Source organism: Malaya genurostris, chromosome 3 (assembly GCF_030247185.1).
Source record: "Malaya genurostris strain Urasoe2022 chromosome 3, Malgen_1.1, whole genome shotgun sequence".
Taxonomy (NCBI): domain Eukaryota; kingdom Metazoa; phylum Arthropoda; class Insecta; order Diptera; family Culicidae; genus Malaya; species Malaya genurostris.
This window is the reverse complement of record NC_080572.1, coordinates 79,988,071-80,004,260: the sequence shown is the minus strand read 5'-3', so window position 1 is coordinate 80,004,260 and position 16,190 is coordinate 79,988,071. Positions and strand designations below refer to the sequence as shown.

Below are 16,190 nucleotides of genomic sequence, written 5' to 3'. Positions count from 1 at the left end.
TTAAATTCCGTACAGACTTCTTGGCGACAGGTTTTGACATTTTTTTCCAATCTTTTTCGAACTGTTGAATGGTTTTGGCTGCCGAGACATGTCTCCTAAGATGTGCCTTCGTTAATGCCCAAAATTCCTCAATTGGTCGAAGTTGTGGGCAATTTGGTGGATTCATGTCTTTTGGACGAAAGTGACATTTTGGTAGTATACCATTCTACCGTTGATTTCGAGTACTGGCAAGAAGCAAGATCTGGCCAAAAGACAACAGGATCCTTGTGGCTTCGAATGTTATAAGTTGGGTAGAAGTCGTTTTTGTAAATATTACTTGATGTATATTTCGCTGTTCGTTGAAGCAGTGGTGATGAAGGGTTTCGAATTCTTACCGTAGCTACAAATTGCTTGCCAGAGGTTTCGTCGTCCATGATTATGCAGTTCAAATTTCAAGCGAGCATCGTATTGTACAGCTTTCGAACCCTCGGCCTGATCGATGCTTATTGTTTCGGACTACGTTTTGGTTGTTTCTGCTTCTTATAGGTTCGAAGATTCAAACATTTTTTAGCACGAAGAATATTTGACTTCGTAGTGCCCACTTTTTTGGCCACATCCCGAAATGAAACTTTCTTCCTTTGCTCGAACGCCTTAAGTATACGTTTATCCAACTCAGGGTTTGCAGAACCTTTTTTTCGATCCGTTTTCTGTTTATCCTCAATGGTGTTATCCTCACCGAACTTCCTGATTGAATTTCGCACAGCTTTTTTATTTACTCCTTCCATTTTTGCTATCTTTCTCAGTGACAGTCCGCGTTCTGTGCACCATTTCTACACAATTTTTCGACGTTGTTCTGCTGAAAGTCTACGCATTTCGAAACAAACTGATGAAAACGAATAAACAACTGGGGACGGGTATAGTGTGATGGGTAAGTCGATGCCTTTCACGCAGCCCGCCTGGGTTCGATTCCCAACCCCACACATAGGGTCAGAAAGCTTCAGAAGGAAACTTCATCAGACTAAACATACTCTGATTTATGAGACCTTATTTATTAAAACCTAATGCGATCAATGACCATTCGAATCAGTTTTATTTAGTTTACGCGAAATAAAATTTACGACTTAGCGCGTAAATTGAGGTTTCAGTGTACCGGTGTTACTGATATGAGTTTGTTTGACTGTCGACTGTCTTGATCTGCAAACAACAGAAATTTGTTGGCCAGTTTAAAAAAATTCTCTACTCATCAGTTGGTCACTTATGAGAAAAAAAACTCTTGAAATTGACATTTTTATGCTAATTACCTTAAGACATACTGTGCAGTGAATGACCGTAAACGATCAAAGCCGATAATAAAATAAAACAAACAAACAAACCTTAGGGCCTTTTAGTTTAATCTAAGATTGTGGGAATCGGTTCAGCCATCTTAAAGAAAAGTGTGTGACATCATTTTCATTATTTAACACATACAGGGTCCGCCATGTAACTCTTTTTAAACATGCAATAAAACACAAACGGTTCATTCGATTTCAAAATTTATTTTTTCATATTAAAGTACAATCCTTCCGGTTAATTGTGGAATATAATTTCATTCAAACGCTGCCTCGGCTGGCCTTACAGTACGCCATACGGTCGGTCCAGTTTTTTAGTACATTTTCGATTGTATGCAGCTTTATTTCAGCTATGGCTGCACGAATGTTGTCATTCGAGGCTTGAATTGTCTCTGGCTTGTCCACATAGCACTTATCTTTGGCAGCCTCCCAAAGATAATAGACAGCTCCGAGGCGGCCAAACGGCATCCGAATTTCGACTGATAATTCGATCTTCGAAGACTGTGCGCAGAAGATCGATCGTAGCGTTGGCTGTGTGGCACGGAGCGCCGTCTTGTTGGAACCAAATGTTGTCCAAGTCTTCCCTCATTTTCGAAGATGGCCCAATGATGCCGCCAGACCAAAATCCGCATCAAACCGTCACTATCTGAGGATGCATCGGCTTCTCCATGATAACTTGCGGGTTTGCCGTCCCCCAGATGCGACAATTTTGCTCATTAACATACCCGCCGAGATGAAAATGTGACTCATCCGAGAAGATGATTTTTTGGCAAAAATCGGCGTCTTCTTCAAGCTGATTTTCAAAGTAAAACTGCACTATTTTCACGCGTTACTCAAGCGTATACACAACCATTTTCGTTCAGCGGAAGGATAATACTAAGTTGCTGTCAAATCAGAAGTGACATTAAGGTTACCAATGTCGAAATAACCGCTATTTCAATAAAAAAGTTAGATGGCGGACCCTGTATCACCCTGTAATTCTGGAACCGGAAATCGAATATTTATCACACTCACTGACATTTGCTGATGTCGACGGTATATAACACCATAAATTAAGTAAACATAGATTTCCTACTGTACGGTGACACTGACAGCGCTTCAAGTGAGAAACGGGTGTACTTTTTTCCATTAGCTACTGCGGTTGTGTTAAATGCGCAGGCAACTTTACGCACCCATTCTACACTAGACGGCGCTTTTGGTGTCAAGAGTTGCTCAACTACAGTACTATTACACTGGGGAATCTAGGTTTATTTTATTTATGATAACACTCAGCCTTCCGGGTCACGATTCAAAAGTCGGTTTTCACAGTGATTTTATAGTCTCTCATTATGAGAAAGGTAAAACACTTATCTACAACATTTTGTATTATTTATACAAATCAGATTTACACGGGAATGCGAGTACATTATAATACATTAAACACAGCTCTCCTATAGTTTCAGAGAATACAATATTGTGCAGTCAAAAGAAAGAGTAATGCATACTGAAGTAGGCTTTCCCTGTAGCATCTGGCCACTCGCGATGGAAGGGTGCGTATACCATACCGCCCCACCGAATAACCATAAAAGGGTCTTGAAAAATAAATTGATTTGACTGTTCATTCATCGAGACCAGATTATTTGTTATTGATTAGTATTTTTAAGGATTGTGAGCAGATGAAGCGTAAAATTAAATCAGTTTATCTCTGGAAAAATATGCTGTACAGAAAAGGGAACTTCTACGCTACATGCATCAACAGTTTTAAAGAAATAGAATAAGATTTGGCACGTTAATAATGTGCGGATTAACCAGAGCGAATCCTTAGATGACCTTAGAATGATCAGTTAGTAAAAATAAATGCGAAAATGGCTAGAATATCACCAATAGATATAACTAGCTTTCGAAATTACTATATTATACTTAAATGATGCGTTTCAATTAGCAAGTAGTTCGAGTACTAGTATGTTACATCATTATCAATTTCGTTTCAAAACATATTATTTCATAATACATAAGTTTGCTATAAGTTTTTTTTAACTAAATCCATTCACGAGATCAATTACAATAAAGCAAATCAACAGTTTACCACCCACCTCGACAGGGAGCAAACATTATGCTCCAAGAAAATGGGTTCATGAAATCATTCTTTTTATTATACGTGTAGGAAAGTTGTTGAATTTTCACTCGTTACGACTCGCCGTATCCTTCCATTACACCAGACGGAACTCAGGCAAAGCACACGGGTCGTGGGTGAAGGCTGAATAAGGAAGAAGCAGTGGAACAACCGAAGCATGATTGGATACGAAAGCGAGACGACGCCATTCAATTTGTTTCAATGTTTCTTGCGTCAAACTTCTTGCGGGCTCCAAAAATATGTGAAACAGTGTAGAAGAATGGTCCATTCAAGAAGTCACCAGCTGGAAATGATTTACTACCACTGCGAAGGGACTACTCGTGCTACTGCTATGCGTAGAGCTTTCGCAATCCTCTTCTCACCCCGAGTGACAATAAAAATTTAAACGGGAAATTACTTGACCCAAAAATTTAATTACAAATTCTTTTGTTGATGCCTTCCACACCACCGGCCAGAGCAAGAGATTTAATAGTACCCAATTCTCACCATGTTGAGCATTTTGATGAGAAAAGGCATTGCATTGTTAATCATGCTGTCAAAGCCAATTCCTTCCAAATTGTAGAATATTAAAATGTTGTTTTAACCAGTCCAATCAGTTACACTGAGAAGAGGATGTAAGAATAAATGGCTTTGTAGCGATAAGATCTGAATAATAATTAAACTGAAACAGGTCATATAAACATTCACTCATTTAAGTACTAACAGAAACAATGTAAATTCCATCCGGATATAGCGAAAACACTGAATTAACTTGCATCAGAGCTGACACATAGTTGCTAGGCATTGCCAAGCATGACAAATTTAATGGTGAACTGTTCTTCTCCAACAAAAAAATGTTTGAGGAATAAAAAGAAAACTTCATTAAAATTTTAAATGGAACTACGCCAATGTTACTACGGCTTTTTCCTTCTATTTACGTGACCACCATGTCCCTCAAGGGTATAGTAATCAGAACAAACACTCCGAAAAGTCATTGAAATAATAAATATGCCAATGTAACGATAGGTTTAACTATTTCTATGCGGAAGCAAATGATGTCCTCATGGTAACAACCAAATCATATATATATATATACATATATATATATATATATATATATATATATATATATATATATATATATATATATATATATATATATATATATATATATATATATATACAAGGTGAGATGAAAAAACTGCAACAAAGTAAAACGCCATAATTTTTTCATTTTTTTTTTAAATTTTATTGAATGAAAGCAAAAAATGTCGGAAATAACATCAAATTTGAGAATCGGTTTAGATTTGTTCGAATTGGCCACCTTTGGCACGAACTATGGCCTTCAAACGGCCAATGAAACCGTCACACGCTGCCCGAAAGTGGCTCTGCGGTATTTTGTCCCATTCTCGGCGAAGCGCTTGCTTGAGATGATCGACACTTTGGTATTTTTTAGTGCCAACCTTGCTTTCCAAAATACCCCAGGCACAATAGTCCAACGGATTGGCATCCGGAGATTTTGGTGGCCATTGTGCGGTGGAAATGAAGCGAGGAACCTCATTTCTTAACCATTCTTGGGTGGCGCGTGCTGAGTGCGATGGTGCTGAGTCCTGTTGGAATGTCCAAGGTCTGCGGCCGAAATGTTTGCGTGCCCAGGGCTTCAGAACTCCCTCCAAAATATTTTCGCGATAGATTTGCGCATTTATTTTGACCCCACGGTCGATGAATACGAGCGGCGAGCGACCATCGGCTGTTATGGCGGCCCACACCATCACCATGGCCGGCTTTTGAGTTCTGGTGGCCAACCGAAGTTGCAAATTTTCAGCTGACCTCTCTGGCAAGTAAACACGATCATTTTGTTTGTTTACAAACTGCTGGATAACGAATGGTTTCTCATCGGAGAAAACCAAATTCGGCAGTTCACCACTTTCGGCCAAGCGAAGCAACTCTTTAGCTTTTTCGAGTCTAACTTTTTTTTGCGCATCAGTAAGATCTTGCACTTTTTGGAACTTCAATGGCTTTAGTCCAAGCTCATTTTTCAATATTTGCCGAATGGCATATTGCGATATGTTCAGCTCACGAGCCATTTTTCGTCCACTGCGACGCGGATTTCGTTCAATTCGCTTCTTCACTTTTCGAACCATTTCTGCCGATGTTGCTGTTTTTTTTCGTCCACTTCCTTGACGTCGGGCTACGCTACCAGTATCACGGTAACGAGCGATGGTACGAGACACAAAAGATTTATTCACTTTTAAATGCTGGAGGGCTCTAACGATAGCCACTTGTGGTTTTCCAGCCAAATGCAAAGCAATCACACTATCACACTTGAATTCCATCACAAATAACTTTTTTTCTGAAAAATTCCCACCAAAATGCTTTTGTGCGCTTGTAAATAATATAATGAGCTGTCACTAGAATAAATCTGACAGCTGTGGGACGAGCGGTTTAGAAATGACAGCAGTCTGAAGTTGGTTGCAGTTTTTTCATCTCACCTTGTATATATATATATATATATATATATATATATATATATATATATATATATATATATATATATATATATATATATATATATATATAGGGCTGAAAAGTCATCACTTGTGGCTGAACACCCAATTTAAATCTTAATAATTTAATTTTAACTCATATCCCAATAAATAGTTATTTAAAAAAAACTATTTCTATGCCGTGAGAATAATATCCATTCAAGTTATTTTTATGCGGGGAAACTCAATTTAAACTGTTATGCATTAAGGTATCGAAGACGAAACATTAAAATGAAACCATATGCTACAGATTTGTGAATTTTGGGATCATTCGGTACATCTGCGAAAACATTGCAGTTCGGTACAAGCACCAAAAGAGTGCTGCAAGTAACAGTAACTTCACGTCTTTACGGTTTATCATGAACTGTTAGGTGGCAAAACAGTTTAACGGAATCTGTTATGCACTGACAAGTGGAAGACGAAACATTAGGATAATAATGTAATAGAAACATTTTATGTGGTCGTTCAACTAACATCTAGCTCCGGAACCAAAGCTACAGACAAGACCAGGCTTGCAGCAATAATTGCTGAGATAACACAGCTTCTTACACCCTTATACCATTCGAAGAAGTTAATTTGGGTGAGATAAGCAAATTTGTGTGCGAAATATAAATTCATTCTTTTTCTCAGAGATGGCCTAACTAATTTCTACAAACTCAGACTCATATAAACAGTCCTATGCTCCCTTATAAAGTGTCTGAATTTCATTTGTATCCGACTTCTGGTTCCGGAACTACATAATGATATATATAATGAAATTAAATGAACAAAAGAAGACTAAAACGCATTTAATAAACAAAAAATCAAATTAAAATAAACATGTGGTTCCTTACAAAATTGGTAAATTTTAACTGATTCCGACTTCTAATTTTGAAATTACAGGGGGATGAGTTTTCAAAATTCAAACCGTCATAGAAGATGACGATACCAAAAAATCTTCAACGTTGGGCTCAAAACAATTTCAATTTATTCGGCATACTAATCCATAGACATACGAATTATTTTTGGTTATGCTGGTCACTGAATACCGAATTACCATAATTAATAACAAAAACTTTGAAGAGAAACTCACTTCCACATCTCATGGAAGCTGGGGACTGGTATAGCCGGATGGGATACGTTTGGCCGTCAACTCACAAAGCATATCGATCGGAACTAATTTGAGCCCCCATCAAGTTATCATGTGTCATGTTTTGCATCACTGATCTATATAACTGCGCTTTAAATGTTTAACACTCTTAGTTCTGTAATTCCGGAACCGGAATTCGGATTCAGCTAAAATTCATATTTTTGTATGGAACCATGAGACCATTCATTTGAACCTAAGTTTGTAAAAATCGGTTACGCCATCTTCAAGAAAAATGAGTAAATAATCAAGAATTGTCTATGAAACTTTCATTTCAATCTTATTTTGTGGAAATCGATTAGGCCATCTCCGAGAAAAGTTAATACACATATTTTCATTTTCCGGAATTCGGATTCAAACAATATTCAGGAATTTTGTATGACACCACAAGACCATTCATTTCAATCTAAGTTTGTGAAAATCAGTTCATCCATCTCTGAGAAAAGTTAGTGCAAAAACACGTTACGTACACACAATCGTGCGTGCGCACACACAGACGTTTTGAATACTCGACGAACTGAGTCGAATGATATACGACACTGGGCCCTCCGGGCCACGATTAAAAAGTCGGTTATCATAGTGATTGCATAACCTTTCTATTAGAGAAAGGCAAAAAGTCTAAGCAAAATGAGTACAGAAATTTCGAAAGTAAAACTCGAAACTCGGCCAGCCAGCCCCGGTCTTCCTTGAAGGACGCAGAACTTGCAAGCCAGTCGTCGTATCTTCGAGTCCTGACGTGGATGGATTCTTAAAGACTGTCTTTGAAAGTATGGACGCAACCAAAAACCTCTGCCATTTCACATTTGTTCAGAATCTGTCAATTTTTATGGCTGCGTCCTGTTGTTTACACTCTTCTCTAACCTCTTGTGCAGTTGTTTATTCGTTTTCATTAGTTTGTTTCGAAATGCATGGACTTTCAGCAGAAAAATTGTGTACAAATGGTACACAGAACGCGGAGTATCACTGAGAAAGATAGCAAAAATGGAAGGAGTAAGTGAAAAAGCCAATCATAAAGTTCGGTGAGCTGGATAAACGTATACTGAAGGCGTTCGAGCAAAAGAAGGAGGTTTCAGTTCGGGATGTGGCCAAAAAAGTGGGCACTTCGAAGTCAAATGTTCTTCGTGTTAAAGAACGTTTGAATCTTCGAACCTATAAGAAGCAGAAACAACCAAAACGTAGTCCGAAACAAGAAGCATCGATCAGGCCGAGGGTTCGAAAGCTGTACAATACGATTCTTACTGGAAATTTGAACTGCATAATCATGCACGACGAAACCTACGTGAAACTCGATTACAAATCCTTGCCGGGACCACAACATTATACGGTGCGAGAAGGGCAAGTGTTAAACCAGTCCGAGACATCGATTGAAGTCGATAAATTTGGTAAGAAAGCTATGGTCTGGCAAGCAATTTGTAGCTGCGGTAAGATTTCGAAACCCTTCATCACCACTGCTTCAATGAACAGCGAAATATACATCAAGGAATGTTTACAAAAACGACTTCTACCTATGATTCGAAGCCACAAGGATCCTGTTGTCTTCTGATCAGATCTTGCTTCTTGCCGCTACTCGAAAAATGTCACTTTCGTCCCAAAAGACATGAATTCACCAAATTGTCCACAACTTCGACCAATTGAGGAATTTTGGGCATTAACAAAGGCACATCTTAGGAAACATGTCTCGGCAGCCGAAACCATTCAACAGTTCGAAAAAGATTGGAAAAAAGTGTCAACACTTGTCGCCAAGAAGTCTGTACGGAATTTAATGAGGAACGTTCGCAAGAAGGTGCGCCAGCTAGTCTACAATGGCTAAGTAGCAAATGTTGAGAATAATATTCTGTTGTTGTAGTCTAATATTATCAGTATATCGAATAAAATTTGAAAATTAACACTTGTGAATTATTTACAGCGAAATCAAAGTGCGTCCATACTTTCTGGGACAGTCTTTAGTGCTAGTAAGCAGCTAGGAAAGCAAGATTGTAGTAAAATACACCGTTTGCCAAGAGAAAGCTTACACAGAAATTCGAATACATATTGTCATTGACTAAACATCTGCGGATTTCTTTTTTTTTGTCTTAGCAACATAAGTGAAGTTATTCCACGTATACAGACACATACAATCCATATACTGTAAAAAAGTGCCAAGTGACAGATTTGAAAAACTTTTCTTCGGATGAGAAATGCGAAAATCAAAATTTTAATAAAAGTCACAAAACACATTTAAATTTTACTAATTTGTCTGATACAAACTTCGCCAGCATGCGTGAATGATAAATGGTTCATCAGAGGTCGTGGGAGTAATTCGCGGCATAGCGTTAAATTTAATTAGACCTTTTTTTATTTCGTTGCAACAAGCACGGTCCATCAGCCGGCATCCGCAAGGCACAGTCACTACAAGTCAAGAAAAATATCAAGCCTGGAACAAAGAAAATTAATTATAAAAAGGATAATAACTTTGCCTCCGCATCTTTAATCTTTTCCAGATAATTAAAAAATTATAATTAGAGGCACGGCAAATAGCAGCGCGGGAGTAAGCAACGAAAACAACAGGAGTGAATTTCACGTATATGCTTTTTTGCACTTCCGTCTTACTTTCAGCGTGATCGCAGACTCGTCAGTTTCGGCGAGGGTTTGATATAATTGGAAGGTCTTATTTTCATTTTTCATTTCTAGACCAGTTGATGAAATCTGCAACAACGCGTAAAATACAGCCTTCCGTAGCAGGATGGCATAAAAACTATGGCTGGGTCCAAGATGAAACCGAACCGAGTGTACTCGAGGTCGCGAAAAAAGCAAAGAAGTGCTCGCCGAAAGAAAGGCTCTACATCCTCTCGCACTGACATCATGCAGCATCGAGAGCGAGTTGCGAATTAAAAAACAAAAACTTTTCTCCTCTACGATGTTTAATTAGCTAAAGTTAATTAATTTTTTGCGAAAAAAGATATTCAACTTTTTTTCCTGCTTGTTCGTTTGAAGCTCACTCACTCTGAACATCCTACGATCCAACCTTCTTCCTCTGAATCATGTTGCTTTCCTTGTCTTTCACGCCCTTGTCCGCTGGGGACATTTTTCACAATTAATTAATCTAACTCTCTTTCTTTTTTTCTCTCTTCTATCCATTTCCCTGCAGCCAGCCGGAGAAAGTCTCATCAGTACTACTGGCAGCGGACGTCTGCCGCCAGCCATTAATCGATCTGCATACGTAGCAGACAAATTGGGACTCGGGCAACAGCAGCAACAACTACCACAGGGTCCCCCGCAGCCGCAGACTCCATCAGCACCAACCAATCACCAATCACACCATCAGCCACAACCCCAGCAATCACCGCAACATTCTCAGCAACCTGCAAGCGCCAACCATCCGCAAAATTCAGCACAGCAACAGCATCATCCCAGTAATCTAGGTCCCCACAGAGACGATGGCTCTAGCGGCTACGGAAGTCCCGACTCCGAAACATTTGAAACCCCATCCTCCCAATGACGCCCAGCACCATGATTCTGTGAGGCCACCTAATAGCGTTTGCTGCGCGTTTTTCATTATTTCACTTGATTAAAACAGACAGATGAGAGATGCACCTAACCTGAAACAAACTTATTTTTTACAATTGCAATCCTCAGAAACAATTCTTCAATATTATCAATTCGCATATTATAATCAATGGTATCGGATGAATATTTGATCAAAATCGACGTTAAACATAACAACCGTTAGAATCATTCACAATGATCATTTTGAATTGTGAAATTCAAACCAGTTTTCACAAAAAAGAAATCTCGTCGTTTCAACGTAAAACTTCATTTCAATTCACAAATAATTCATAGGTTTCGCAAATATGTGGGGAGATTCTAATGTATATTTTTATGAACGATGTTGTTGTGCATCTGAATTTTGGATACTCACAAACAAATGCTCACAAAATAAAACAGATTCTAGTGGATTAATTCTGATCTTAGCAAATAAAATTCATGCGAAGGGTAATCTGCTTAGTGAAGACATTTAGGCCTTGAATTTCTGATTTCTCATCAGGTCGGAAGTTTTACATAATTTGCTATGTATAGCAATATTGACAGAATGTTTCAAACCAGGAAACCTAAATGTGAACCAGTATCACAGACTAACAGACATGACAGTATGAGTAAATTCTAATAAAAATTATTTTTCGTGATGCACTAGTTCCACCTATATTGTACTGCGCGAACTATTTACTATCTGTACACCCCTTGTGTTATGTAAAAGTTTTTTTACTAGTTGGTTTCCCCTCGTTTGTCAACACCGATCAGCTGCTTGCAGGGATGCCTGATTTCATCAAAATATTTGAAAATGAATCGTCACAATGATTTATTGGATTACGTTGATAATATATTTAACTTTTTCTTGATGTTGGAGGGTAACCATTTATTCGACTCAAATTTGTTCATCTAGACTATTTTTTATTGTGTTGGTAGTTTTCACCCGAAATTAAGTGGCGGCAGACCAGAAGCAAGTAAATATTGTAACAAAACGGGTTCGATTTTTTATTGAGTTGGAGGATGAGAAGTAGGCGCAATTATGTATATAGTTTAGGCAATATCAAAGATAAACTCAAGATAGAGTAGTCTGCGATTTCTTAGGTATCATTTGAATAGGACCCCTCGATGAGCTCGGTTCACTGTCAATTTGAGTATTTTGAAGCAAAACAACAAGTGTCTGATCACTAGATGCGTCGTAACTATGACAATGATTGTTTATGTTTGGAAAAATATCAAGTTACAGTATGAACGATATTGAGAAATTTCGCTTTATATCAGTGATTCTTAGAATAAGAAAGTGAAAACTACTTAGAACCATTGTCTAGAATTTATTTAGTTTGTTATAGCCTCATCCCATGAAGCATCAGTTGTGGCAAGAAATCATTATATGTTGAATGTAAACATATGTGTGCTTCCTTTCTAACTTGTATTGTTTCCATGGCATTTTGTCGGAACTAGTCGACGCTTGTTAACGGAGGGTCAATAAAATTACATTATTACTGAACCAACTGGTTCACGATTACTGACCCAACATTTTTCAATGAAACGTATGGAACATTGTAATCTTCAGTTTATCTTTGGCAATATGTATTAAATCTGTATCCTGCATGAAATTCGCATGGACGTATACAAATCAATACATTACAGGTAATTCTGTATGAATGGCAACTCTGTTGGTAAATGAAAAAAATAAAGACAGTCTAGATGACAGACATGATGTTTTTGATAGGGTAACGTGGCGCCATCATGACACATGTGAGTACTGTCCCAAATAATGGAATATTCGAAATGACCGTTAAAATGATTGAAGAATCAAATTTGAGTTTCCTGTCTGTTAGTCTGTGCCAGTATGTTGTACTTCATTTCAATAATGTTTATTTCAACATGCCTTGAAAAATCAAAATATCTTGATCAAAATAAAATTATGTTAAAATCATAATGATAAAAACATTTTTAGAATATCTACTAAATTCTAAAACTTTGTTCTATATGCTCTGTACATCATCGTATTTTCTTAGAAGTGAGTTGCTGCAAATGTTGGAACTAACAAAATGTTGTCACCTTTTAAACGCATTTTCCACCAGATGAAATTTCAATGGAGGAACATCACTGGTGGTTGTGTCATATTTGCACTTCAGACTTAGCTACAAGGGTAAAATCAAATGAAGTCAGTTTTATGCCAATCGTTTTTGTCTTACACCTTTTCAATTTCAACTTTATGAGGCCTACTAGAAAGACTGTAAGAAGTGCTCTGGTGCACAGCATGCCATATGGCGTTTTCGTTTTTAATTTGCACTACACCGGTGCAGTGCTACACTGAGGCATGAATAAACGAACAAAACTGACGAAAACATAAACAGTAACCATTGACTACAATAAACGATTCCATTGCACAGAGCTACACCAAACTTTTGATGAGTGCTACACCAGTGGTATCGGTGCAGAAAAAGTGTAGCACTGGTGTAGTGCAATTGGCAAAAACGAACGGATTCAGTGCACCTTTCGCTACACCGGTGTAGTGCAATTTAAAAACGAAAACGACAATAGATTCTAGGGCAGAAAGATCGACAAATTAATCATATGAATGAAAGCAGAAGTACTCCATTTTAAGGAAATTTAAATGGAAAGTAAAACTTTAGTTTTGTTTCAAATTATAAATTGGAATATTGAATTGTTATGTACTATTTTTAGCGATACTAACGAATTCTCGAATCTTGTTTTTCTGATTATTCGAAGCAAATTCGATATTCGTGGTTTAAACCGTGCTAAATGTCATATATTGTTCAGTTGTGTAATGTAATACAAGGAAGATTGAAAACCATTTTTATGTGAAGTTGAGAGGCGCTCGGTTCATAGTGAACAAAATTTCTTATGATGGAACCGACCTTGTCTTAGCAATTCGTACGATTATACAATACGAATATAAGGTAATACATATTTCACTATGTCCTATATTTCTATCGGAATAACGTTAAAAACGAAGATATATAATTCATTGGGTAAGGAGTGTATCGAAAATAAGCTATCCACAAATTTTTCTCTCAAATTATGATAAAAAACGATATTTTATTCAAACTAAAAATTGATCCTTTATTGTACCAGGTTAAACTTGAGAATAATGAAAACCGGATGAAATTTAAGTTAATCCTTCACGAATAATCGAACTTTTAATCGAACGCTCTTCATCTAGTTCCGGACAAGTGTTGCATCGCATTTTTTGGACGCTTGAGTCCAAATTTTTTTTGAACTCCTGCATGTTCCCAGCTGCCTTGCCAGTCGTCTTGAAAATTCTCTTCACGATTGCCCAGTAACGTTCGATGGGTCGAAGCTGAGGGCAATTTGGTGGATTAATATTTTTCTCAACGAAATTTATACCCTTTTCCGCAGGCCAATTGAGAGTGGTTTTGGCATAGTGAGCCGACACTAAATCCGGCCAAAGCAGTGAAGGTGTACTATGATTCTTATATAAAGGCAGCAATCTCTTCTGGAGACACTCAGATCGATAGATTTCGGCATTTATAGTTCCAATAGTGTAAAAAATGGTTGACTTCAAACCACAGGAACATATTGCTTGCCATGCCAGTACCTTTCGACCGAAGTTCTTCATTTGAATCGACCTGCCCGCATCGCTCATATCCTCCCCAACGACGACAGTAAAGTATTGTGGACCTGGAAGGGTTTTTGAGTCCTCCTTTTATCGTCCATCAAAAGGCATGCATCCGTACACTGCAAAAGACGCGAAGGCAATTTCCGGGCCCTTGTTGCAGCTCGCTTCTTCTGTTCTACACTTTATTTCGAAATTTTCTGCTTCTTGTAGGTCTTCAGGTGATTTCGCCTCTTGATACGCTGGACTCTGGACCGACTCTCGTTCCTGATTTTTTGGCCAAATCACGTATTGACATTGATTTGTTCTTCGTGATTAGAGATACCACTTTCTGGTCCAGTTTCGGGTTGGAAGAACCGGGTTTTCTGCCTCTTCCTGGTAGCTCATCTAAAGAATAGTGTTCCCAAACTTATTAATGAAGGTTTTAACACCGGCATGATGAATTCCAAACTGCTTCGCCAATTTTCGCATAGTAATACCCTTCTCACTTAGCCACGTGTCCAGAACCTTAATTTTCACTTCCTTTTCAATACGCGACATTTTGAAAATGCAGAATTTTAACCGCACAAACAAGTAAACAAACGAAAGCTGACAGCCAAACGCACAGCATGCTGTGATCTGAGCATAAAAACCATCACAAATACATGCGTACAACATAAATATATGTGGATAGCTTATTTTCGATACACTCCTTATATGAGGGCATATAAGGAAAGAAGAGCATACGATTATATTAAATATTGATGAGATAATTAAAGGATATTCCAGTTTGAATAGCCAGAAGTCACACGGAGCTAAATCGAGCGAATACGGTGGATGCGGAACGATATTAGTTGAATTTTTGGTGAAAAAATCACAAAGAATCAATGCAGTATGCGACGGTGCATTATTGTGGTGCAAAAACCAAGAGTTGTCGGCCCATAATTCTGATCTCTTTTTTCCAATAGCTTCGCGCAAATGACGCATAACACACAAATAGTATTCCTTGTTGACAGTTTGGCCGGTCGGAAGGAATTCGGAGTGCTCGACACATCGACAATCAAAGAAAACTGTCAACATTACCTTGATTTTTTACATCCTGGACGTGGTGCGTTCGCGACCCTCTTTGTACAACTTGTCCCAATCAAAAACACTTGCTCGCTACATACAATTCTCACTGAAGGCCTTTTGCAACATTCTGAACGTTTCGGCACCAGAAATTTGATTCCGCACACAAAATTTAGTGGAACTTCTTTGTTCAATAATTTCATTCATTGTAAAAATCGCCGATTCCGCTTTTATATAATACTTCAGAAAGACAGACGTATACTAAACACTAATTAATATTTTGACTTGACACTTGGCACAGATGTCACTGACGATCATACCAACCTAGAAAAAAGTCTTTTTCTTTTTACCCACTTATAGCAGTTCAAATGGAACTAGAATCGCTCCATAGCAGTTCAGAATGAATCGCACAGGAGACCTACCCTACTGAGGAAAACCGAAAATAGTTACGTGCTCTCAACTAAAATGGCTTATCTTGACAATCGAAGTGTGAAAAGAATAAAAATATTTAGAATTTGACAATTTTAAATGATGACTTTTGAGCATTGTTTTGAATAAGTTAAAAACACATATACAAAATGAAATTTCTGTTTCGTTCAAAAAAATCAATTCCAGCGATTTACTTTTTGTAGATGATTTCCTTTTTTTATTTTAATACTTACTGGCGGTAAAATTTTGGCTCATTTTGTTACACTTCAATGTGTAACAAAATGTGTCGAGTGTGATACCGTCCAATTGGAACCGCTCTCTATCGTTTATAATTTGTTCAATTTGATTGTTTCTGGGTAAAATGAAAAACAGTTGAACTTTCCATGAATAATGGCTGTCAGGCACTAATCTGTCCTAATCGCAAGCCATACTAAATACGTCAGAAATAAAATAGAAATTTAAGATGCATAAAACGAGAAATTGGTTTATGTTATGTTTCGATTAAAAATTTTATTGTTCAGAAGCGTATACA

General features: G+C 37.7%; 1 protein-coding gene across 3 annotated transcripts in view; it reads left to right on the top strand.

The window, feature by feature from the left end:
- Nucleotides 1-15,480, top strand: part of LOC131437165 (LIM/homeobox protein Lhx9-like) — a 301,131-nt gene extending 285,651 nt beyond the window's left edge. For all 3 annotated transcript variants that reach the window (XM_058606335.1, XM_058606334.1, XM_058606333.1), the window contains one exon: nucleotides 10,199-15,480. In XM_058606335.1, the coding sequence (XP_058462318.1) occupies nucleotides 10,199-10,549 (351 nt within the window). In that variant the 3' untranslated portion in view covers nucleotides 10,550-15,480. The remainder of the gene's footprint in view (nucleotides 1-10,198) is intronic.
- The last annotated feature ends 710 nt before the right edge of the window (nucleotides 15,481-16,190 follow it).